At 40.7% G+C, this 23,957-nt stretch overlaps 1 protein-coding gene across 2 annotated transcripts in view; it reads right to left on the bottom strand.

Annotated features, from left to right (window-relative positions):
• Window positions 1–4,164: 4,164 nt before the first annotated feature.
• The window catches only part of VPS13B (vacuolar protein sorting 13 homolog B (yeast)), a 429,191-nt gene continuing 409,398 nt past the window's right edge, over window positions 4,165–23,957 (bottom strand). For both annotated transcript variants that reach the window (XM_010006448.1, XM_010006447.1), the window contains exons 56-61: window positions 21,492–21,668; window positions 20,422–20,592; window positions 13,547–13,723; window positions 10,975–11,077; window positions 10,084–10,333; window positions 4,165–4,477 (exon numbers count right to left, since the gene is read on the bottom strand). In XM_010006448.1, the coding sequence (XP_010004750.1) occupies window positions 4,232–4,477; window positions 10,084–10,333; window positions 10,975–11,077; window positions 13,547–13,723; window positions 20,422–20,592; window positions 21,492–21,668 (1,124 nt within the window). In that variant the 3' untranslated portion in view covers window positions 4,165–4,231. The remainder of the gene's footprint in view (window positions 4,478–10,083; window positions 10,334–10,974; window positions 11,078–13,546; window positions 13,724–20,421; window positions 20,593–21,491; window positions 21,669–23,957) is intronic.

The following is a 23,957-nucleotide window of genomic DNA, read 5'->3' as shown; positions in this document are numbered from 1 at the left end:
GGTAAAAGCAGATAAAAGAAGAAATACTTATTTTAGGATATGGGAATGAAAATCTTTGTATGCTCCTTCTAGACACATATCATATCTGAAGTAGACAGCTAAGCATAGTTTTGATCTCTGCTACCTTCTGTGTAGTCCAAGTCCTGATGCTTTGTCTTCTGCCAGGACACCCATCATTTGGCACATGTGCAGTGCTTGTTGCTGAGATCGAAGATGGTACTTGGACTGTAGCTCTTGATTACTGAATGTGTGTACTAGGAGAAGGGTCAAAGCTGATTGTGTGAAAGGAGGGAAGGCTTTGAATGTAGATGTATGACAAATTAAACCATCTGTGTGGTATTTGAAGGTCCTCCGTTCAAATCCTGTTTAAAGTAACTTATTATTTTAAATGGGTCATTAACTACTTAGCACTTAATAGGTACCCATGAGCAACATTTGGACTAATGAAAGCATGTAAGTAATGTGTTTGATCCAGAGCACTACTACAGAGCAACACGGGATTTTCTTTTGACTCTCCATACATGCAGTGCTTCCTTTAAGCAAAGAAAGAATGTGACATGAGCAGTGTAGGGGAAACCATCTAGTAATCAAAATACCCCTACTCCTATAAATGTAAACGAAACCTTAACAATTGCAAATGATACCCATTTATCTTCCCAATGTACAGTATAAACACTGGGTGCCATTGAGTACTGACTAGCATTTTCTTAGGCATGTCTGCAGTTTTAAATAGCTGGGGGTCTTCAGTCATGCTGACAGCTTCAGAGGCAAAGCAACTTGCTGCTGCCAGGTGTGCAAGCTAATAGACCTGACTTCCCTTGCAGCTCCAGCCCCTAGTTTCTTCCCAGTTGCTATGAATTAATTTACGTTAAAATTCTAAAAGTTCCTTGTAAACTGTTACAGCCAACAGCAGTTATTGCTGTAGTCTGTGTTCCTTCAGTTATCAGCATACTTTGATGTAAAGAAATGGGAGTCTTGGGACTGGAGATACGGCTTTTTGACAGTGCAGCAGAGCTCAGAGATGTATCTGGCTACATTGATTCATCAATAGCAATGGAAGGTAAGCTCTAATCCCCGTGTCTGTGCTTTGAGAGTCTGTAGAGTATAAGTATTCACTGTTTCATAATGGATGCAAAGCAAGTACTTCCACCAGGCACTGCCAACCAATCCATAGCCTACTTTCCTCTGGACAGGAAAGGGTGGGCAAAGCTGGGTACCTAATGTAGGAGTAGGCAGAAGGGCTAACCTCTTTTTCTGAAATCAGCCCCAACCCACCCATTTTCCTTTTAAAGTTTTGTTTTGGTGGTGTTTCTTTTTGTTTGTTTTTTTTTTTTCCTTTGCAAGAGTGCAGCCAATCCTATCTTGCAAACAAGTGGGAGTGGGACTTAGCATAGTACAAGAAAGCCCTGTGTGAGTTAGCCCCCTAATCAGCTGCTTGTCACAGGGTCTGGCATGCTGTTTCTAGGAGCTGCAGAGCTGAAAAATACATGCTTGTCTGCCCTGAGCCCATCCCAACTGCCTGTAAATGTTTTTGCTATTTATGTATGAAATAATACATTAAAAGGAATTGTTTGACCTCAACTACTTTGGGAAAGGTCTTGCCATGTATAAGCTTGACCATGCCTTCAAATTTTTGGCTAGCTTACTTTATTCTTGAGTGTTTGAGGAATGATTGATTGTTCTGGAAGCACACTAAAAAGCTAGATTTGAAGTTGTGAACTCTCCAGGTCTAAAGAGCATTATGAGAGTAGGCATGTTTTAAGAGTACACATTGGAGTGCTTTAGCAGCTAAGTACAGGCAGCTGCTCTTTGGACAACTTTGTTTTCATAGTTCACACAGCTCATATGGAGGAGAGGCTGATTTATATGGTGTCTCCACACGTGTCTCCATATATGTGGTCAGAAGGGGGAGAAAAGAACCTGCCTAATGCAGTAAAGATGCTAGCTCAATTTGCTGAAGAAGACTGTAATTTAAGCAAGTGTTTATTCCAGGAGAATATAATTCAGGGAACACACAAATGTGTCTTAAACAATGGTTGCCATCACCAAACTATTAGAAATTAGATGTCTGTCTTACCTCATTTTTTACAGGTGTGCTTGCATCCTCTTGGCTGGTTTGTGTAACTACACAGATAACCAACAGCTCAGTCTCATGCAAATGGTGGCTACAATGCTGTGCTGATTCTGTTAGTCACAAAAGCGTAACACTTTTCAGCACATATGTTTTGGGAGGCTAATAATCAGTTTTTACTTCCAGTGTATTGTCATGATCTATTGCATTTTCTGGTACATGATGAGGTCCAGTGACTGGCTGGAATCCAATGGGGTCTACATGAAGCTTGTGTGTCTTGTCACTTCTACATGGTGACCTGTCAATTTCCTTGTAACTGAATGGCCAGATAGCTCACAAAAACAAGTACTACAGGAATAGCTTTATTATCTTTAAACAATCTCATTATATTACAACTTGTCCACCAATATGCAAAATTAGAAGTATTAAACTATTTCCATAAAATATTCAGGAATGAAGAATGTGTGTATATATATATACACATATACATTTTTAAAATATTGTTATTTAAACAATGACTAAGTTATTAAATCACTGTATGAAATGTTGATAATGGATGGGCTTATGTCACATTCAGGAAAGGACAATGCCGAACCCAGACTTCTGTGTTCTCAGTACACTAGGGACTCAGCTTTTAGAAATACCTTTTAACAAAACAATTCACAAGAAGAACACTGCTGTTAACTACATTCTTATTTACTGTGCATTTGGTCATATCAAGTATGCATAGAAGTTAATAACTAAAGCATATGTATCTGCTCCAAATGATGATCAGATTTTATTCCAGTTCCTATCTCCAATTCTGGCTGTGTTCAGGAATCCCCAGATGCAACTGATGTCTGTAAGTATGTAGAAAAGGGGAGGAAAGTAACACGCATTGTTGAAAACCAAATAAGATTTTTATTTTTTTTTAAATAAAGCTACCATAGTCAGATTTGGTTTATAAAGCAATCTAACTGTGCCTAGAGACAGTGACTTCTTGTGTCCTACAAACTAAAATATCTGAAAAATAAGTCACTTAGAAAGCTCATTTATCTTGATGCGTTTAACACCGTATGTCTAAATGTGCTGCAATGGCATCACTAGCAGTTAGTGCAACTGGAGCCTGTGGTTCTGTATTTTTCAATCAACTTGAAAAAAAATCTGACTTTGCTTAGCACAAACGTATCTCCAAGGTCCTGTTTCTAAATATCCCTGGTTTTCTCTGTTCAAGGATGAGAAGCGCAACCAGTTAGGGGTTAAGCGGGCACGTAGTGGCAGCAACTGAGACCTAACAAGGCTGTCTTAGCACCTGCACAGCAATGGTACATTGAGCTTGTAGATTTTAATTTTTTTGGTAGATTTTTAAGGAGGCTAAGCTCTGTTTCTTGAAGTTTTGAACTGCACGTTACTGGCTTCCAGCTATTGACCAGACAATGCACAATGTCATATATACATTGAAAGTCCTGAAAATTTGATGGTAGATGAAATAAAGTTTCTGTATACAGACAGTTTTAAAAATAAATTAATGTTGTAGTTCATGTTTTGTTCTCCAAACCACACAAAGGCACAAGTTTACATTAAGGACTAATGTCCTGCATAACTTCAGTCAAATAAAGGAGCTATTTTAAGGTTAAAGTGGTGCTAAAACCCAGCTGTCACTAGTAACTTAAAACAGCCACACTGGGTTTTTCAGATTTAGTGGGGGAAATGTTTTGCCTCAGGATGTGCATGTTGGGAGGAGTGTGTGTGATGGGGGGAAAGGCTCAGACTTGAGCAAGTTTTTCCAGCTGAATTATAAACCTCCTTTATAGCAGAAACTGGCAGACCCTAAAATATGATATAGTAGGTATAGATACACATTTTGTGTGTGTGTGGCAAAAATGCCTGTTTGCACGTAACTTTTATTTTCTGATTTTTGGTTATTGAAAAGGAAAAGGGTTTTGATTGAGCTATAGTCCAAGGCTGTTCCTTGTGACTATTCATGTGCTATAACTCTTTACTTCCAGCACTAGTATTTTAGCTAAGAAGTAGGAATGTTGTCCAGATTAGAAAAGTTTTTGGCTTAACTTTGTTATCATCTCCAACCTCCTCAAAAATTCTCTACTTAATGTAGGTTACTGCAGAGAAAGTGTTACTTTCCAGTCGGTGAGGGATCACTGTACTCACCCCAAGTAAGAATTAATGAAATCCTTTCCTCAAGGCTTTATTTTTCACCATGGTGAATTTGCTAATGAACACCTGGGCAAAATTTGGATCAACTACATATTGGTATGTTTTCACTATGGGTGGAAGATGTTCAGTAGCCACAGCTGGCACTGCTGGGGCCGTCGCGGCGCTGGGAGGCAGGTGGTAGGATGTCTTGGTGATGTACTCCACGAGGCGGTTGTATTGTTGTTCTGACAGCCTCTCTCTAGCTCCATCTGCCTGAAATCAGATAACATAAATGATTACTTAGTAATTGACAATAATTGAACTGAGAAGTAAGGGCAAGAACTTCCACATTACTTTCTGTAGTTACAAATATCCCTTCCTGGGATCTTTCTTACAACGATTTAATGTTTTAATCAATAGTGTTCTCCCGTAGTTTAGTGGTTGGTGGGTTAGTCCTCTGCTGTTTCAGACACTTCTGAGAAGGTCCAACTGTGCCATAGAAAATTTTAGTCTTTTGAGGATTGAGGGATGGACTCTGTCCATCATCCATGACTCCTTGGTCAAGAACAGATCTTTACAATAGATCAACTCTTTGTAGACAGGAAAAGCATCTGAACCCCTTTTAGAAAAATGCCAGTAGCTCCTGGCGGTGCTTACTGGTAGCAGTTCTAATTATCAAGGACTTGTTTTCACAAAGTACAAATAAGTTTCTAACTTACTTTATTTTAAAGACCAGAAGCTGCTTTCCATGTGAATGTTCCAGGGAAAGTGTGCAAGCAGATATTAAAGTAGTTGCATTGTTTTTAAAAAAATGTACTTCAGAAATTTCCCCATGGATGGATGCTACAGTGGTATCACTAGCAAAGTCATTCAGAAGTTATTTCCAAAATATGAAAATGAAGAAAGGCAGAAGCTATCCTAGGGCCTGGCTTTGATGCTTCCTTATTTACACGTCAAAAACTATTTAATTTTTGTACAGTTTGAAATGTCTTTGTTAAATGATACACTAAGGATCCAAGACTGCAGCCTCTGATGGCCTTTCAGGGAGTTTTATGCATCTTACTGCATGTGATGATGTTTGCAAACAGTGCCATTGGATTCAACTTAATATCCAAAATCAATACCTTGCCACATCTCTGGACTGCAAGGCTCATTTTAAACAAATTGTTTCTTATTTAAAGAAAGAATTATTATGATTGATAGACAGTGACAGGTGTCACATCCAAATCAAAACAGTACCCTCTGCTTGTTTTTTTTTTACTATGTTTTTGGACATGGATTTGCTGCTCAGCAAGTAGAAACCCTCCTGTTTTCAGATGTCTGCAAAAAGTTTTCGGCTCATTTTAAACAAATTGTTTCTTATTTAAAGAAAGAATTATTATGATTGATAGACAGTGACAGGTGTCACATCCAAATCAAAACAGTACCCTCTGCTTGTTTTTTTTTTACTATGTTTTTGGACATGGATTTGCTGCTCAGCAAGTAGAAACCCTCCTGTTTTCAGTCATCACCACAAACATTCTAAAATAGGCAGGCTCATGAACAAGCTCAGAAGCTCAAGGTTGGAACCCATGCCTAGAAACAGTGGAAATGATGAAATTAAGAGTATGGTTTCCATGCGTGACCTTAAAGAGAGTGAAGAAAAATCAGCAGGCAGACTGCTGCAGCAGACACAGTCAACAGTGGAGAACGGTGTCTGAGCCACCTCTTCAGTCTGGTGGCACAGAAAAAGTATCTCAGCAGTCAGTCTATTTTAGCAGTTGAAAGGAGGGAAATATGCTAGACTAGCACTTCCGTGAACTGGATTTTAAGTTCTGAGGGTAAATCTTTCAATCAGGTGGCTCCTTTCTACTTCTAGGGCAATAAGGCCAGGGGAAGCTGGGTTGTAGTTCTGCCTCTACACTGACCAGAAGACCAAGTTATCAAAGGAGATGGAAAGGTTGTTGGTATCGCACTCACCTACTCTAGAGAACCCATTCTTCATTCAGCCCCAGGCTATATCCTACAAATACAGCATAATTATGCAGGAGGAAATACTAATTGCACTTGGATGGTCTTCCAAAGTAATGGACCATGCTTGCTTCCTGATGACTTCATGTGTAACTATATGCTTCTCCAGCCAGTTTCAGTTTGGCTTATATTGTTGGGACAACATGGACTGATAATCCAGGGAAACTGTCGGGAAACTTGGAATTGCTGTTATTCTACATTTTTTTCCTAAATGGTGCCTAACATTGCCACTAAGTGCCTTAGCCCACTACTTTGAACAGCTGTAATGTTAATAGCCAGATCATGCAATGCATCAAACCTTAAGTCAAGGACCTGCTAGCGGAATATTGAAGAGATCACGTCCTTTCATGCTAGAAGGCCATACTTTTGGGCTAAGAACTCCAGAATTTTTCTAAAATTCCTCCCATTATGACTTATATAGACTAAGCCTTCAGCAATTCTGACTCACTCCACAGTAGCTATGGGCTCTTTGTTGCACAGCGTGGATATGCCAGTAGCACTGATGGTCTGCTTTGTGCACATCAACCAAGGAAGAGAGACTGGTTCCTTAGGGTGTTTTTTCACTGCTTTGAAAAATCCAGAGACTGGTTTTCAGCTCCAAAGACTATAGCTTGCATGCAGCTATCATGAAAACCCTATTGCAGGTCATCATAAAGAAATTCCAAAATATTTGAAATTCCAGGGCCCTTCAACTTTTTGCCGTCTTCTTGATGTTATGAGCCATACCAAGACCTTCTGAGTTTGATGTCTGCCTGGCAGCAAGCAGTGTCTCAACTACTTTGGAAGATAATCCAGGTACAATTAATGCTTCCCTTTCAATAACAATGCTGTCAGTGCCCGAGTTCTCAAGAATCCACCCAGGCTATTCCTAGCCAGATGGATTAAGTTATATGTTGTGGAGGCAAACAAGCCATCGGGCAAACCTATTGTTGAAAGAGTCAACATATGCTCTAAAACATCTCTGGTGATTACAGCTGTAGAGTAACTCATGTTTTGTTTCCTAATAGTTCCAAGAAGCTAAGGAAAGAGAAGGGAAGAAACTGTTTTGGGCAGAGCTGCAACAAAACTTTTGGCAACTATTTTTGTAAGCAATAGGCCAAAAAAAGTGGAGGTTTTTTTATAATGTTGAAATGAAATGTTTCAATTTAATTTCAATTAATCAGAATAATAGATGCAATTTACATTTGGTGACATCACCTTTATTTTGCTAAAATAATATTTTGGTTGACCTGACTGGGCATTTTCCAGCTAGAAATTCTGGCCATCTTTACTAATGTCATCACTTACAGAAGTGTTTGCACGTCAGCTGAGGACACCTCGGCAACAAGATGGTCTGCTGTTACTATTTAGGAGTCATGTGTACTTGGGTGTAGGTCTGCAGCCCTGACTCTGCTCATCCACACAAGTCACAGCTTGCTGCTCCTAAGGGTCCTTTTCCCAATCACATGAAAAGGCTTTTTACAGAAGCTCTTTTGGAGGAGCTGAAGGGGAGGCCTTGGCTCCCACCACCACCAGTGCTGCACACATAGCCCCAAACACCACAGAACTTCCGTGCTCAGCTGCAGAAAGGAAATGACTAAGTATGAAATTTCCCAATCCACTAAAGCAAAAAACATTAATTACAAAGGGATATTAGATAACTCTAGGTAGTTACTAAAACTTTATGTAGCTTTTTGAGGATTTTTTTCTGTAGCTGCCTTAGCATAAAAAAATTAAACTTCCCTATTCTTGTCTGCCTTACTTTCAACTGCTTCTCCTTATAGCACATTTCTTCAAATTTTCAAACAAATTTCAGCATCAGCTTCTCCATTCTGAAGGAATACTTATGCCTGGTCTTTTTTTTGTACAGCATCACTCAGCTTTTGCTGTCTGGCCATCCCTGACTTTGCTCCACCTGGGGCACAGGCACTCTTGGACACCTTCACCATGCCACTTTCACTGCATTCTCAAAAGCCTGTGTCAGCTAATGAGATGGTGCGCAGGGGCTGGGCAGCTCGAGGCTCATTGCTATGCCATTGGAGTAGGATGCCCATATTTCTATCCAGAACTTCAGAGGATTTGGTCCAGGACCTCCAGAACAGCTCACATTTACTGTGTGTACTAACACGTGTATGTGGGAATGTTGGACTCTACACAGGCCATGTAGGGCTGTGCTGTGCATGTACAGGAGCCACCTCCCAGCAGTCCTGCACATGCCCATCTGCAGCAGCCATGGGGACTGGACTTAGGTTCCCTGTCTCTCACCTTCCCTTCCCCCAGACACGCATCTCTCTGCCTCACTAACCCCTTGTAGCAACCTTTGGGCAAGCAGCCCTTCCCCCAGAGCAGCAGCCTACTCCTCACCCCTTGAATAAGCTGATACAAGAACCATCACACTGCAGCCTAATAAAATCTGGGCTGGTTCTAAAGTTAGGGTTAGGATGGGATGAGTGCATCAAATGTTCTAGAGAGAACAAATTATCTTCCTTTTCCCTCCAAGACAGTAGCTCTGGATTGAGCAGGATAGTCTGGATTCAGCCTGATGTGTGCCTCCAGCAACCACATAGGGATAAAAAAGATGAGCTTTGCTCACTTGCATAAAAATGTAAGTAATGCCTCATGTAGCTTTGTGGTGGAAGAAGGCATTTTCAGCAACAGCACTCTGTGAGATTGAGGTTAGTGGAAAGACAATAACCATAAAAAGAGAATTCAGCACTAAAAAAAGCTTTCACAAATACTCCCAGCACTGTCATGGCACAGATGAAGACCTTGCTGTGCTGGAACTGATGGTAAAACTCTTCAGTGCCTTCAGTAGACCTAGGACTTTACTGAAAGTGCTGAAGCCTCCTCTCCCTTTTGGCACACCTCACACTTCATCGAGTTTAATGTATGTTATTTTCTTAGATTTGAAACAGAAATTTCTAGTATTTCAGTCTGTGAACAACCTGCCATACCTTTATAAAAACAACAATTGGGGCATGCCTGTTTGTTTTTGAAATGATCTCTTGCATGATCCCACCAAAGAATTTAATACAATAAACATTGTTTCCCAAAAGTGTAAAAATATAACATTCTTCTACCCTTAAAAGAACATAATTAATCCAAAACCTCAACATTCAAATGGCTTAGAGATCTTTCAATACGAAGATGAAAGACTTATCCTCTTACTGCCAAACACTTAGTGCATCCAATCTCAGCAAAGGAACTGATCCATTTTAAAGTCAGCATTTGCAGGAGAAGGAAGATCTAAGGAAGTAAATACAGCTAGCAGCCAAGCAGGACCACTGCATTGGAAATGGCAAGAGAAGAAATATGCTGAAAGGGGCATTCATCAGCATCGCTGAACTGTTAAAACAGAATTAATTTAATAATTAAAGAAACTGGTCTAGGTGCACACAGCAACGCTGACTTGCCAAACAATAAACACCTCATGCAAATGTATCATGAGAACCTTTTCAGAAAATAGTTGGTGCTCACCAACTGGTTGGACATAAGCAAATGATGTGCACTGGCAGCCCGGAGGGCCAACTGCATCCTGGGCTGCATCAAAAGAAGTGTGGCCAGCAGGTTGAGGGAGGGGATTCTGCCCCTCCACTCTCATGAGACCCCACCTGGAATACTATGACCAAGACCCAGACTTCCTCTACTTTTTCCCTTAGAAGATTGCTGTCACAGATAGAAAATCTCAATAAGAGGATAGAAGGGAGGAGACACATCTCTTTCATCCAAAGTGCAACACAGGCAACTATGAGGTGCATGAAAACAGCAGATCCCCTGGTTTGGCACTTCAATCTCTGGCCTCCTGTCCCAAAGGTGAGTGTGCCCACTGTCAAAACCATCATAATCAGTTTAACTTTATCTCTGAAACAAAATAGTACTCAAGTCCTTACCTCCAAATCAGAAGGTACTCTCTGTTGTTTTAGCTGCACCTTCAGCAGGTCTTTTTGCTCATCATCTTCCAGACAATCAATTTCAGTCACGGGGAATGCCTGCTGCTGTGTGTCTTCACTGACACTGACCACAAAGAGCACCTCTGAGGTAAGCAGCAAGCAGCCTTCATGCTGCTGGCCTGATCCACTCACAATCATGACATCTAAGGCCATATGGACCTCCGGCCTTCCTAGAGATTGCAGCATTTTCCTGCATTATCAAGGAAATAAAAAAGAAGAATTAAAAAAAGGAAGCAGTCAGTGTTATGCATGGAATCTTTCAGGACTTGTTTTGACCACTAATGTTTTTACTTAACCTGTAGCTATCACCTGCAACTATAAAATTATCCAGGGAATATATATTCCAAGTCTCCACGATGTACGACTTAAGATTTAGAGAATAAATGTGAAACTGTTACTTATCACAACTCCTTAATCATTCACTGCAGAATTGGCCTAATAACTGTGCTAGGGCAGCCTATTTCCCTTCCTAATAGAAGAAATAGCCTGAGAAGTGGCTTGCAAATTCAGTGCAGAAAATAAAGCTATCTTCACTAACAGCTGTTTCTGGAGATGTGCAGTATTTTTCTTGGGCTTGGAGCAATGATAAGTAAGAACTCACTGAATGCCATTAAATAAAGATCAGCTCTGTAGTTCCAAAGCTGGAAGCAGATCAGCAGCCCATCATCTGCAGATTGGGTTTCTATGCACTACCTTTGTGTTTAATGTTCCTAAACAAACTGCCATAACTCAGCCTTTCCTAGGGAAGCAGCCTGTTAACTTGACTACAGGCCAGAACCTATTAATAAACAATGTGGATGTAAAAATGAGCAAGTGTCTAAATAATGTTACCAGACATATTTGACGTGGCTATTTGGAGCCTGTTCAACATGTTGATCATTTGGATGAGAGCGCTGCTTGGGAAGCTGAGAAAGTCCAGCTCCGTGCAAAATACCTGTGGTAAGAGAATTTAGGTTTTTTAGTAGTTGTTTTCTACAAAACACTTACATGATGTTGTGATGTCATCTGTTTAGAGCAGTTCATAAAATAGTGCAGATCCAAAATGACATCACCTCTTTGGAAGCTGTAGCCAAGATAATTAATTAAGTATTACAATGCAAGAGTTATGCACTTAGCCCCAGTGATTTTGCATTAGCAAGAAACAAAAAAAAAAACCAACAACCCACTGTGTGTTCTAAAAAATCAGCCATACACTTGCAATCAAGAGGAACATAATGCTCCTGAGAGCCATCATTTCAGAGTAGGATCAGAGACATTACTTATGCTTTATGTAGAAAAAATCAAGGTAATTGTTAACTTTCTTGCTTAATATTAAAAAACTTCCATATACGTGCCATGATTGGTACAAATTAGAAGGCAATTTTGCCTAGATACTGTATTTAAATGTTCAGTTACTTAATCCAGCTGTTAAACACAGATCCACATACATTTATGAGATCTCCCGGGGTATCTGGTTTATTGTGAATTCTTCTTAGAGCCAGCACAGAACAGAGACTACAAGCAGTTAAACAGTTTTCTAGATAGACTATCCAAAGCTGAAGATGATACAGTATATATGCTTTCAGACAGCTTGTAAAATTCTAAAGATGAGGTATGATCAACAGAAAGAACGAGTGGGTTGCAAAAAAATCCACAAATCAAGTAGTTTTAAAAATTTTTACAAGACAGACAGGAAGTAGGTAAAGCAGCAAGCACTAGTGTTATATGGTTTAGTGCAAAGTTACTCTTTAAATAAACAAAGAAATTGTCTTTTGTCTAATTAAGCATTCCATTGAAGCAAAAGGCATTTTTGCATAAGGGTGTCAATAATTTAGATTCCTTTTTACACAATGGATAATAATTTAAACAAAACATCAGGCTTAAAAAAAAATCTTTAATTTTTAGCACACATGTTGATGGTAATACTTAAAAGCAGCATCCCAGTTGTAACAGTTGGCTTACTGAGGTTCTCAGCATTATGTGAGTGAAAATGTTATTTACAGATGGAGAAAGAGAGAACATGTGTTTATTTCTGTGTGGTCCCCCTCCCCTCTGCCCCCCCCAAGAGGCACGGTCCCACTTCCAATCCAGTTGTGGGTAAGAGTTACTTGAACTCTTGTGTGTTTTCCTCTCACGCACTGTCAGCTATTATTGATACAGTTTTTATGATTTTTCCTGGCTAACTCTTTTTGTCACATGCTCATGGAAAACATGATTTCTTGTATACCATATCTGCAATGAGGTGTCCCTCTACTGTTACAAGTTTCTTGATAAAGACTGCAGTGGAATTAAATCTAGAAAGAATAATTCCATGGGCTGCAAAAACAACACACAGCCATCTGACCACAGACAAAAGTTTCTGATTTTACTGATCCAGGTTTTACACCTATGGGATGCATAATTCAGGAGAACAGTTATCATTAAGATTCATACAAACAAGGTAATTTGAAAGAATTGTAATAATGAAATGTTTCATTATTTCTTTAAATAAGATCACTTCGAGGAATGAGTTCTGAATGTAATGGGAAGCGTGGAAACAATGTTCTAAACTTAAGTCCTTGGAGAACTACTCATATCCTAAACAACACGTCACAAACATAATTATTGCTAGCGATTAAAGGCTTAAATCTTCAAGGTTCGACCCGTGTAATTAGTGAAGCAAAATTGTTGACACATTGTCCTTGTATCAACAGGTCTCCCTGCTTTTCTCCCCTGACTGCACACTCCATCCCCCACTCCAGGCATCCTCTTTAAATACCCAGAGTGACAGCTTTGATTTCTTAATACTGGAAACAAAGAAGTTAGTGTATTTTTATATTTTATTTTTATCTCTTACAATTTTTGGTTGTCCAGAAGTATTCACATCAATCTGAAAGAATTCACCACCACTGCCACTAAGTGCTCAGTCTAGCTGGAAAAACCCACCTCTGGTTGTTGAAAGGTTACCTGTGTATCCAAAAATGAACTGTCTTCTCATAGCTCCCCAGGTTAAAGGGATGGTCCCACTACATGACTCACTTCTTTCTCCCAGGAATGCAACTCTCTCTGTGCACAGAGACAGCACAACTCTTTCCTCGCCGTAACAAAGCAATCTCAAAATAATGCTCTAACTGGATATAGTGTTGCTCTAATACTTTTATGTCAAAAATGCTTTTGTAAGCACATATGTTTCTGTAACTAATTCTACTGTATTCCAAGAATTACTTCATGCTTTCTGCATTCCGTGTTTCTGTGGCTGTACAATGCTGATCAGTAACACAAGAGAGAAGCACAACGTGATGGCTTTTAAGAAAACAAGCACAACATTTATAACTATTCCGAGCTGGAATTTCTAAATCTTTCTCTAAGTCACGCAGCTACTGCGCTGGGTAAGTAAGACATTGCAGGTTGTATCTGAAGAGCTCTGCAGAATTAAAAAACTCACCGTAACCTGTCTGGGAGACGAGCTCGGCCGCCCCTCCGATGGGCTTTGTGAAGACGCCCATGATCCCTTTCCCCACGCCTGAGATGACCCCTCTGGCTTTATGTCCAGCTGAAGCCTGAGCCTCAGACACTCGCTGGAAATTCTGCATCGGCTGATCCACTATCCCAGCGATGGCACCTGGAAAACCAATAGTCCCCAGTAATTAGTGAAGATTAATATCCCAGAATAAGAGGAAATATTACTACTGGATCTGAATGTTGCTTGGAGTACCCCACTCTTCTTATACAGCTACTTAGCATGCAACCAGTTAACTAAACAATACTTAGCTTCAGTTTAAGTTAAATCTCTACTTCCTTTTTTACAATGTATTTTAGTTCTTTAAGCATTGAGATCACTTAATTTGACAGTATACTTTCATCTTTCAATTACTTTCACTAAATGCTTGTGCTGAGTTAGTTTAATTTAGCTCATTCTGTGTAGCAATTCCAAAAAGTTGGGCTTGGAATAAAATCCACCCGTTTTAGAAGACCTGAGCTGTTATGGAAATGAGATTTTCATGTAAGTCTGAGACTGACTTCATGAGAATAAAAACTGCCTGTATTCCATAGATCATTTTTATAACCTCTTCCACTGCCAGAAATGTTCATAAGCTAATGCAACTTTTGATATATTACGAAGATTAGCAGAATTAGACTTTGAGACTTTTTGTTACTTTTTTGTGAAAACGATCATATTTTACTTTAATGTGCATGGGTCAAACTTTTACAAGTGACACAGTGACCTTCCCAGCTTTTAGTATCAACAGAGAACTCTGACTTAAATCTTCCTAAATGTAAACAGGTATGTGAGGTGGTACATTTCTTTGATCTTGAGTTTACTCTAGCCACTTAACCACAGACATGTCTCTAGTTATTGTAATTTTGATAGATCAGCTATTTGGAACTCGCCAAGTGTACAAGGATTGGACAAAGTGACATCAGTCAGAAAACTGTCTGTCCCGAGGTTGTCGGCCCAGGGAACAGCAGGTTTGCAGGCTCCTCGCCCAGCTCTCAGCTTGCACCTTCAGCTGCAAACACCAAGATAAAACTTTTATTTAAGCACTGAGTGTCACCTTGGTAATCAGGCACTTTTCCGGCAACTCAGGCATCTTTAAAGATTCTGCTTCGTATGTGGAAGCAAATCCAGGCATAATTCCACAGATATGGACAATCACCACCGAGGTATTTGGCCCCACATGTTTACCAGCGTGACATGCACTAGTCATCTAGCAGCTAACTGGTTTTCAGATGGTTTTAGTTACTGTTACTGGATAAACAGAGAAGTTGCTGACTTTGAACAACAGCTAGTATTACACTTGTGCACTGGCATTCTGTCCAAAGAAAAGAGGAGGATGAGAAGCAGCACACATTTCCCCAGATCCTTGTTCCTGGGATACTATAGCAATTCAAGAAACTTGCATCCCCATAAATACTTCCCTCTGTTCTTTGAGAAATTGCTTCCAACTTCTCTATGTGTGCCCTTTACCAACAAATGTATAGTATCTCCCTAGAAAATGCTTGTCTATTTTTAATGTGATACCCAGTTTTTGTTGAGCTCAGTCACCAAAGCAGAGCGTGGAGCTGACTGTTCTCTCTTCATACCACACAGGCCATGAAGATCCTTCCTTAATGCCATGCCATGGAAAGGATGTAATTTTCAATTCAATTCTGTTTCATTAGTACTCACCAGCTGCTCCTGCTGCTTGACTAAATTAATACCCCAACACCGCATGACACAATTGGGATTGTTCACCCAGTCTTTTGTACAATTGTGATGCATTTGAAGGCATAAAACAATACTTGATGTGCTGCTAAGTAACAGTATTACGTTACCCTGTGACCTCCTTCACCCTATCTGTTGAGGTCATCTACAGCAACTGCACTTTCAGAACAGAAGTTACTGCCTTATTAAATGTAATCCACCTAAGTCCTAGCACTAATAAATTATTTACTGCAATACACTTGAGCAATGCTATAAGGTAATAATAAGTAAGAGCCTACTCCAAAGGACCTGTGGTATGCTCCAGGCACTTCTCAGCTGGAATTACGCCCAGAGGACAAGGAAACAAAATGGAAACTGCTGTGGCTGTGTTATATAATATTATTTTTATAGTACCTCAAATAATATATAGCTTAATTAGCCAGTTGTTTAGTACTTCCACACTTTCTGTTATTCTGCCATGTTTTGCATGGTATGAGCTTGTCTGTGAAGATACTGCCCTTTTGTAACTCAAACCTTTTTGCAAGTCCTGTCTTTCTACCTGCAAAAAATATGATCTTCCCTTTCCGTTCACCCTTTGGAATCTCTTAACCCAAACTGCAACTCTCTGACACAACTCATTCACATGTTGTGGTCAAGCCCACAAATCATGTACTAGACTATAACCTGACCTCTTTCATTAAGGAATAATGAAAGGAGTAAGGAGGTCCTACCACCCTTTTTATGGGGAAGCCAGATCTGTGCAGCTCCTTCCTGCGAGTATCATGTGTGGGCAAAGGAAAAAAACAAAGGTCAAAGGCTGAGCAACCTCAAAACCTAACAGCAGTGAGACAACAGTGACAGACACATAGTTTCACTGTATCTCCTAGCACAGAAACTCTGTGAAGAACATGTCCATGGTATCCATGAGGCTTCTTTTTTTCTAGCAAAGTTAGTGGTAGGAGCACCGTGCTGGATGGAGTTAGCACAAGTCTTTTTTCCCAGGTTTCAGTATAGTATCAGAAAAACAGAGCATGCGGAACATGTAATGGTTCCTCCATTCCAACTCTCATTCTCACAGTCTAGAGACAGCTACGGTGTCTGCTGTCCCTGTCCCTTCTCTGTAACGTCCTTTGCCCATTTTTAAAAAATGAAACCATTCTCCAGTTCTCTTTCCTTCCTTACCCTAGGCATTCAATTTTATATGCATGTCCACATATGTACACACAGATTATATACATATCAAGAAAACCTCAATAAAATTAAACACCAAAGCAACAAAACAAAAAATATATTCTATTACTGGACCAAATACATTCCAGCAACACCGTAACATCTGCCAAACATCAGCTGGGGTGCACTCTGATTAATATATGTTGCTCAATAACCATAAAAAAGATACTTTGATAACTACAAAATTCAGATAGTTCAGCGTGTATCACTGTATTGCTTCAAGAAGAATATTATTACAGGCAGCAACTGGTTCATGTGCAGACTGACAATGTTTGGTGAACATTGCAGGACTTAAAGAACTTAGCAAAGCTTGGGTTGCTTATGACAAACTCTTTCAGACCAAGAAATAACTAGAAAATATCCCCGACCAGGAGAAACTAGCCTCGCATTGCCATGAGGCTGGAAGCCAGCCAAGCTGAAACTATTTTGCTTCCTTTTCTTTACTCTATTATCCATCAGGATTGCTGCATTTCACACCAAAACTACGGCTGAAGTGTAGTCTCATCACAGCAAACATCACATAAAAATACAGCTAGCAGAAAAGAGCACTTGTTGGAGTGCACTAATATAGTTGTAGAATGAATGTGTGGAATAGCACTCACCTTCAGGATCAGCATTGGCTCCAAGTACCTCACCTGTAGAAAGGCAGATGTGAAGTGGCCCCTATTCAGTGACTGCTGCACAGTAAGAACAACCACCACCCTTAATAACAGACAGTTGAGCTTCTGAAATCCAGGCTTTACCTTCTCCAGCAGCACACTTACACTGTCAGTAAGGATTACTATCAGTTCACTTTCCCCAAAAGCAGGAAGGAGTCACTGAAATGTCATGCACTTTTGCCATTGTGAAAAACAGCTTTTCTACCAGTTGTCAGCTTTTTGGTGATTCCAAAATGCTCCACTTCCCAAAGGGATGTACTTCCAGATCATGTTTTTCACTAAGAGCAATAGTTGAAAATAAGACCTGTAATTTCAATATGCTAAATACTGAAATTACTAGGAATTATACATTGTTACATTATGTTATAAATTATTGCATATATATTTTGTTACAAATTATTTTAAGCTTAACCCTGTAATGCAAAAGACTCCTCCTTGGTGAGGAGTGCCGATCATCTGAGCATTTTAAATACAATTTCACTGCATTTTTTTCTAATTGTATAAAAGAAAAACACACCAATCCTAAGTTTTTGCTCCTTTTCACGCTCAATGTTACTAAAATGACCCAGAAGTCTCCCCCAAACTAGAAAAGAAGACGACAGCCTGCCAAAGATAACAATCAAATCAAACAACACCCTGACAGTGCTTGAGTAATTTAAAATGAGACAGGACAAAGCACTTAAGAATGTACCACAGGGAACAACTTGCACTGAGAAGAAGACAAGAGTACATGATTTTGGCCCTAATTCAGCAAAGCTCTTAAGCACATGCTTAAGTGCTTTGCTGAATCAGGGCCACCGTGAGCCAGATTTTCAGAAAAATCAGAAGTGCAACTTCTATGTAGATACCACAACGTATCAGTGAACTGAGGGCTCTTCCACGCCTATGCCGAGGCACGAAACCCGCACTTGCAATTTTTCAAGCTGCTTGCAGGTGTCAGATGGCTTTTACAAACATTATAGTACTGTGACTATCATAGAAATCTTCACATTTCTCAGTTTTAAAATTAGAAAGTCACAGAAATCACTGCCTCAAAGAGCCTTGCTCTCTGCATTCCTGTGTTCATCTGAACGCCTTGTGAAGGAAAATAACACAGCAACTGCGCTTGGTTTTGTTATGCATTAAGAACATGGAAGTGTTTTTAGAGTGAGCATGTTCGTGTTTTCTCTGAAGTGCTGGTGAAAGAAAGCAACACAGTGACACCTTCCTTCAACTACAACCGTTTTTTTGAGGGAAGCCACAATATTCTGTAAACTAAATGATCAGGACAGAAACATTTGTAAATTTGATGCATTTGTAAAAATGGAAACGTAGGTCTAGTAATAATGTAGGTCTCGGCACAATTTACATGAATGCTGCTGTGTATAAAAAGGAAACATGCTTTCTAAAAATTTGGTTTAAATTAAAAAAAAAGAAAGAAAGAAAGAAAAAAGCTGGATACAAATTCACTGGAATATTTCTGATTCCTCCCTTAGCGAGAGGTCCCTCACTTGCCACCTCCAGCTACATGGTAACCGTAGCTATTTATCTGGGCACTTTGTTGCCTCCACTGCTGAGAAGGGAGGTATTTAGCAGGGAGGAAACTCTAAATAATAACAGTGGGAGTAAGGATAAGATCCTAGCTTGCAGAGCTGCTCTGTTGGAATGCTAATACGAAGTTGTCAGTTTCTAACATTAAGTTTGATTCCTTATGAAGCCAGGGACACTGAAATTCTAATTCTAGGTTTTTTGGTTTTACTTTTAACCCAGGCTTACCCCTGGAAACAACAGAAGCCTTAAGCACAAGGAGGTACAGGCAGAGTGTATTTTTGCATGCATGTTAGAAGTTCTCAGCTTTCCTGAACAGCAGAAACTTTTGCTTTGCTACAGCCAAAGCTACTAACTTTTGCTCTTTTAGTTCAGGCTGTACATCTGATTCTTTTAGCTCTGAAGGGCTCTGGTGCGTTGGTGAAGGGCAGAGCCACTGTGTTATCCTACTGTCTTATTAATAATGGAGCAAAGATCACCAAACCATTTCACCAGCACACATTCAACAGGCTGACACAGTGTTCCTAAAAGTATAATCTTTCATTCAGATACTCAACCTGACTGCCCCTAGCCCCATAAAACAAGAAGGAAAAATAAAACCTTCTCCAAACTGCCTTTGATTTGCAACACCAGTAACAGCTTACTATTGGGATAGTAGCTGCTAATAGATGAAATTTCTCCTTTATGCACATTTCTCCCAGGACACTCACTTGCTGCTTTACAGGCATTATCAAATGACAGTGCTTCACATCATCTAATGTTATTGCTTAAAATAATTTCCAGTAACTTAACCCAAACTTGTAACATTTTTACCACTTCCTCTTTGGGGCTTTCAGGGTTGCGGTTGCAAATTTAGAAGTTGTGTACACTACTGAAGATTAGGAAAGAGGACAAATCCTTTCAAGCTTCAGCTCTTCTAACCTTTTGCACTGGACTGCTTTTGGTCACTTTGATCTCTAAGGGATTCATGCTCTTTAATACTTACTGAGGAACTCTGCCAAACAATACAGTTCTGCATTCTTTTGCTGTGTGACAAGTAGAAGCAACCTAGAAAATCCAGCCCCTTTACTGCAAAACTTGTTGCAGAGATTTTTTTCCAGTATGGGTTAGTATTCAGATTTTTAGGCACTACTTTGAAATGGCCAGAGTAATCTTCACTTCTAACCAAACCACTTGGCTCCTTGATAATAAAATTACACTGAATCAGGATGATCTGTGTCTCTTTGTTAAAGCAGAATTCCTCATCAAAGCTTACTTAACATCTGCACTAAGTTCAAGTGGTTTTCAAACAAAACCAAGAATCTCTGATATCTACAGTGCAGCAAAACCAAGCAGGTTTGGGAGAGGCATTCCTATAACTCATTGGAAAGTAAACATCAGTGTGATGACGTCTTTGTGCTGACTTAGTTACAAGTTACCCTGCCCAAAGGCAGAATTATTCTTTTCTTCTCAGATACACCATGTACCAATGAAAATACTATTTCACAAAGAGACTGCAAACTTGTTCTATACCTGCAATTACTTTATCAGCAAAAAATAGACACAAAAGTCACTAAACCTTGATGAAAAGAAACAGTATCTCACAGACATACTGTGAGGCTACTTCACAGGAAAATATCAAGCCAAACACATTTTGCAATTATAACTCTTGTAGAAAAGGCTGGTGAGCAGATCAGAGAGCAGTATTATCACTCAACTTTATATTTAATGGTACATTACCTAGAAGGCTAATGCCTAAACGAGAAAGCCCCTGTCTCAGTCCTTCGCCCAGGCTCTCTGGAAGCTGTCTTCTCCATTCTTCTTGTCTGTTGTAATGCTCCTCATCCAGTGACAGCCTATCCATATTGCGAGCAAGACTTGTTGCCAGATTGGTAATTGACGTCAGTGTACCTAAATACATGGAGATATACATTTGGGTCTGGATCAAAATGTTTTAATTTAAAACATGGAGACGTTCTATGCCTCAGTGAAATACTGAGCTGAGGAGCAGAACAGCAACTCAATTGGAAATCGCCCATGTGTAACATGCTTTACTATTTGTTAAGCATCACCACACTGCTGCTACGGTCCACGGCACGCCCTTCACATTAGCCTGCACCAGGTTTGCCTGCCTGGTGGGAAAAGCAACTCATCCGAACATCCTTCCCCAGTTCCCTAACTTCTCTACGGCTAACCCAAACAGGGGGAAGGGGAGGGGGGTGCGGTGTGACAGAAAGGTAAACAAGTGTTGACAGAGGGAGCCCCGGAGGACGCATCCCGCGGGCGGGGGCCACGCGGTGGCAGTGTTCCTGCAGTGCTCCTGCAGTGCTCCTGCAGTGTCCCTGCAGCCTGCGCCCTGCAAAGCCGACCCACCTCCTCACACAACATTGGCAACTGCGGACCCTTCTGTCTGTCTTTTGGAAAAAAAGCCAAACAACCAAAACACAAAACCAACCCCAAAAAAAGAAACAATAACTATGATGAGGCGACACGGTGTAGAATTTCTGATGGTTAGCAGAAGTACAGAACACCTTTAACATTTCTGCAGTTATCACATGAAATACTGGCTGAGCCAATCTCGGTTTCCCACAGGGAGGTTTAAAATTCTGAAGTTTCTGAAACATTCTTGCACACTGTAGTTCACCAGTGATCTGTTTAATACATAGGATGTTACAGATGAGCTTTGTACCCTCCCAGCATTTTGCTGCAGCAAAACAAAGCTGCAAGCAATATTGTTTAAAACTTTAACACATCCTTTAACAACGCATGACAACAAAGCAGTGGTTGGAGCAACAAAGTGAAAGATCTACCTTTGGAAATGTGTTTAACAAATGATGTTGTTCCTCTGGAAACTCCACTGACAAATGCCCCTGGGCCTCTGGTCAGCCCTTCATAGGGCAGCCTAAAGAAATCGGCGATGCCGTTCCCTATGCTTCTCACCAGACTAGCGGGGCTCCCGAGAATTTCCAATGATCCGACAACCCAGCCTGTGTGGAGAAACAAGACACATGTTACGGCTGCAAAAACTGCAGAAGCAGCAGTTGTGAAAAGGTTATTCCTTAATTCTCTTTTTCACACTAGAATTCATTGCATTATGAACTTCCTTTGAGCAAAACACGGGAAGTAACTCATCCACGATGAATTCAGAAATGGCAATCTTTCATACTTCGTAAATCAAAGAAATCCTTTTGGCAAAGTCACAAATAGCTTTAGAATGACTTCCTTCCAGGAGCTTCCCGTATTTCTGCTAAAAGTGTGCTGGAGAGGCAGATGCTAGAGCCTCACAGCTACGGAGGAACGGGACTGCAAGTTCAGATGGCTGGGTCAGTTTTAGACACTATAAGGCAGCGTTGTGATTTCACATCCTTATGTGATAGAACTGTGACAGGGAGTTTACACTGATACAATGTACTGCTTTACTGGAGTGTGGAGGTCAATTGCTTGATGGAGTGTTAGGAAAGGGGATGCAGATTTTTGACAAGTGCTTAAGAAGTTATTTTAAATCCACCCCTACCCTTCTAAGCTGATCGTTTTCTTTCGGAGTGCAGTGAAAGCCAGACAAATGTCTTCTGCTCAGTACAGTTGTGTAAACAGCAATGACATCTACATGCTGATTAGGTTACTCATAGGGGAGTATTCCTTATGCATATCCCAGGAGATGTATCTGCAGATCTGGTTTCCTATATAAACGCAGGGTTGCCAGCAGCTTGCTGGATGGCCGAGCACGCAGCAATCTGTTGCTGGAAAGCTGTTTGCAGGTCTTGTCTTTCTCAGGCTGGTTGGCAGCAGATTTATTAGGGAAATAGTGCTGCATAACTTTTTTTTTTTGGCAGCCCGGAGAGAGCGATTCAGAAACGGCAATAAATGTTAAAGGGGAACTGCCAGGTCTTTGAGCTGCCATGGATTTGGTACCATGAATTTCAGCTGGCACTGTTGGAGTGACACAAGGCACAACAGGGCCAGGAGACTGAAAGACAGACAGATTGGCCTCCTGCTCTCCTGCTGAGGGCCCTTGATCTGGGCTGCCCTCCTCATTCCCATCTCATCACTGCAAACTCCTGCTAGCCAGATGCTTTTCTTGTATTCTAGTAACCCCTCCCAGTCACTCCTGTGGAAGGCTGAATCATGAAACTGAACAGAAGAGAAAATGTTACTCATATGTAATGAATTAATCTCATACTATCATTGTTAGCTCCCGGAAAATCTATTATTCTTGTTGAATCTGTCCCACATTTCAGCCCTGGAAGGTTCAGAACTCCAGTTCATGTAGTGTAAAAAGCAGGAACGACAGCAGACTTAAGATGGACTAGGAAAACAAAAAACAAGCAGTACTGGCAGCATGGTGAAGCAAGTGGCAACAAGCGCAGCATCCCCGCTGTGCCTGCCCCGTAGAGGGGTGTCCCCGGGCAGCCCTTCCCGGCAGGGACCAAGGGAAGCCAGTGCTCCAGGCTGGGCCTGCCACTCCCTCACTGGAGTATTTCTAACAAATCATTCTTGCCACTGTGTGAAGTGATGAAAAGCTGGAAGGACGGGGAGGCGTGTGCAGATGGAAGAGATGCTCCTTCTACTTTTTCTGATCAATAATGTTGCAATAACCTCTTACAAACAGCTCTTTTTTTTTGTTTCCCCTAAACGTCCCTGGCATGTCTTGTCCTGAGGGGGTCACAGGGCAATGTGAGGTGATGGAAAGGGGCTGCATGACACTAGATTAATGCCTCGCTGCCCTGCAGGTACCACCAGGCTGGGACTCAAGAGACTGTAACTCCACTCACCTGTTTGGTCAGCCAGTATGTTCAGGAATGAAAACGAGATTAAAAGCAGTTAAACACAAAGCTGAGCAGTTCCCTGGTAACCCAGGGATGGGCTGTTGCAGTCTGGCCCTGGCCTATGGGCTGTAAAGTTTGGAAAGCTCTGGAAGAACTTCACAAAGAAGAACACACACATGGTCACTCTTGAGAGCACACAGGAGGACCATGAAACCTGCAGCAAGGGTGACCGTCCTTGGTCAAAGCTCAGAGCAAACCTAATGGCTCCTCACTGCTGGTATGGACCACCCAACCCAAGGAGGAAAACAATGAATCAGGCATAATCCCTCAATTCACAAGCTTTGTGCTGCATTTTACTTTGCAGAAATATAATATCATGTCAGGTTACCATTTCACAAAGTATGCTCAGTAATTATATACACCATATTAGCAGAGAGCCACTGCATTTTCTTCATAGGCAACTGTAGGGTTAGATCTGGATGATACCAGTAATATTTTAAAATAGAATTT

This window comes from Chaetura pelagica, unplaced genomic scaffold, assembly GCF_000747805.2.
Source record: "Chaetura pelagica isolate M959 unplaced genomic scaffold, ChaPel_1.0 scaffold76, whole genome shotgun sequence".
NCBI classification, from domain to species: Eukaryota; Metazoa; Chordata; class Aves; order Apodiformes; family Apodidae; genus Chaetura; species Chaetura pelagica.
The sequence above is the reverse complement of the archived record's forward strand: the minus strand, read 5'-3'. Positions and strand labels throughout refer to the sequence as shown.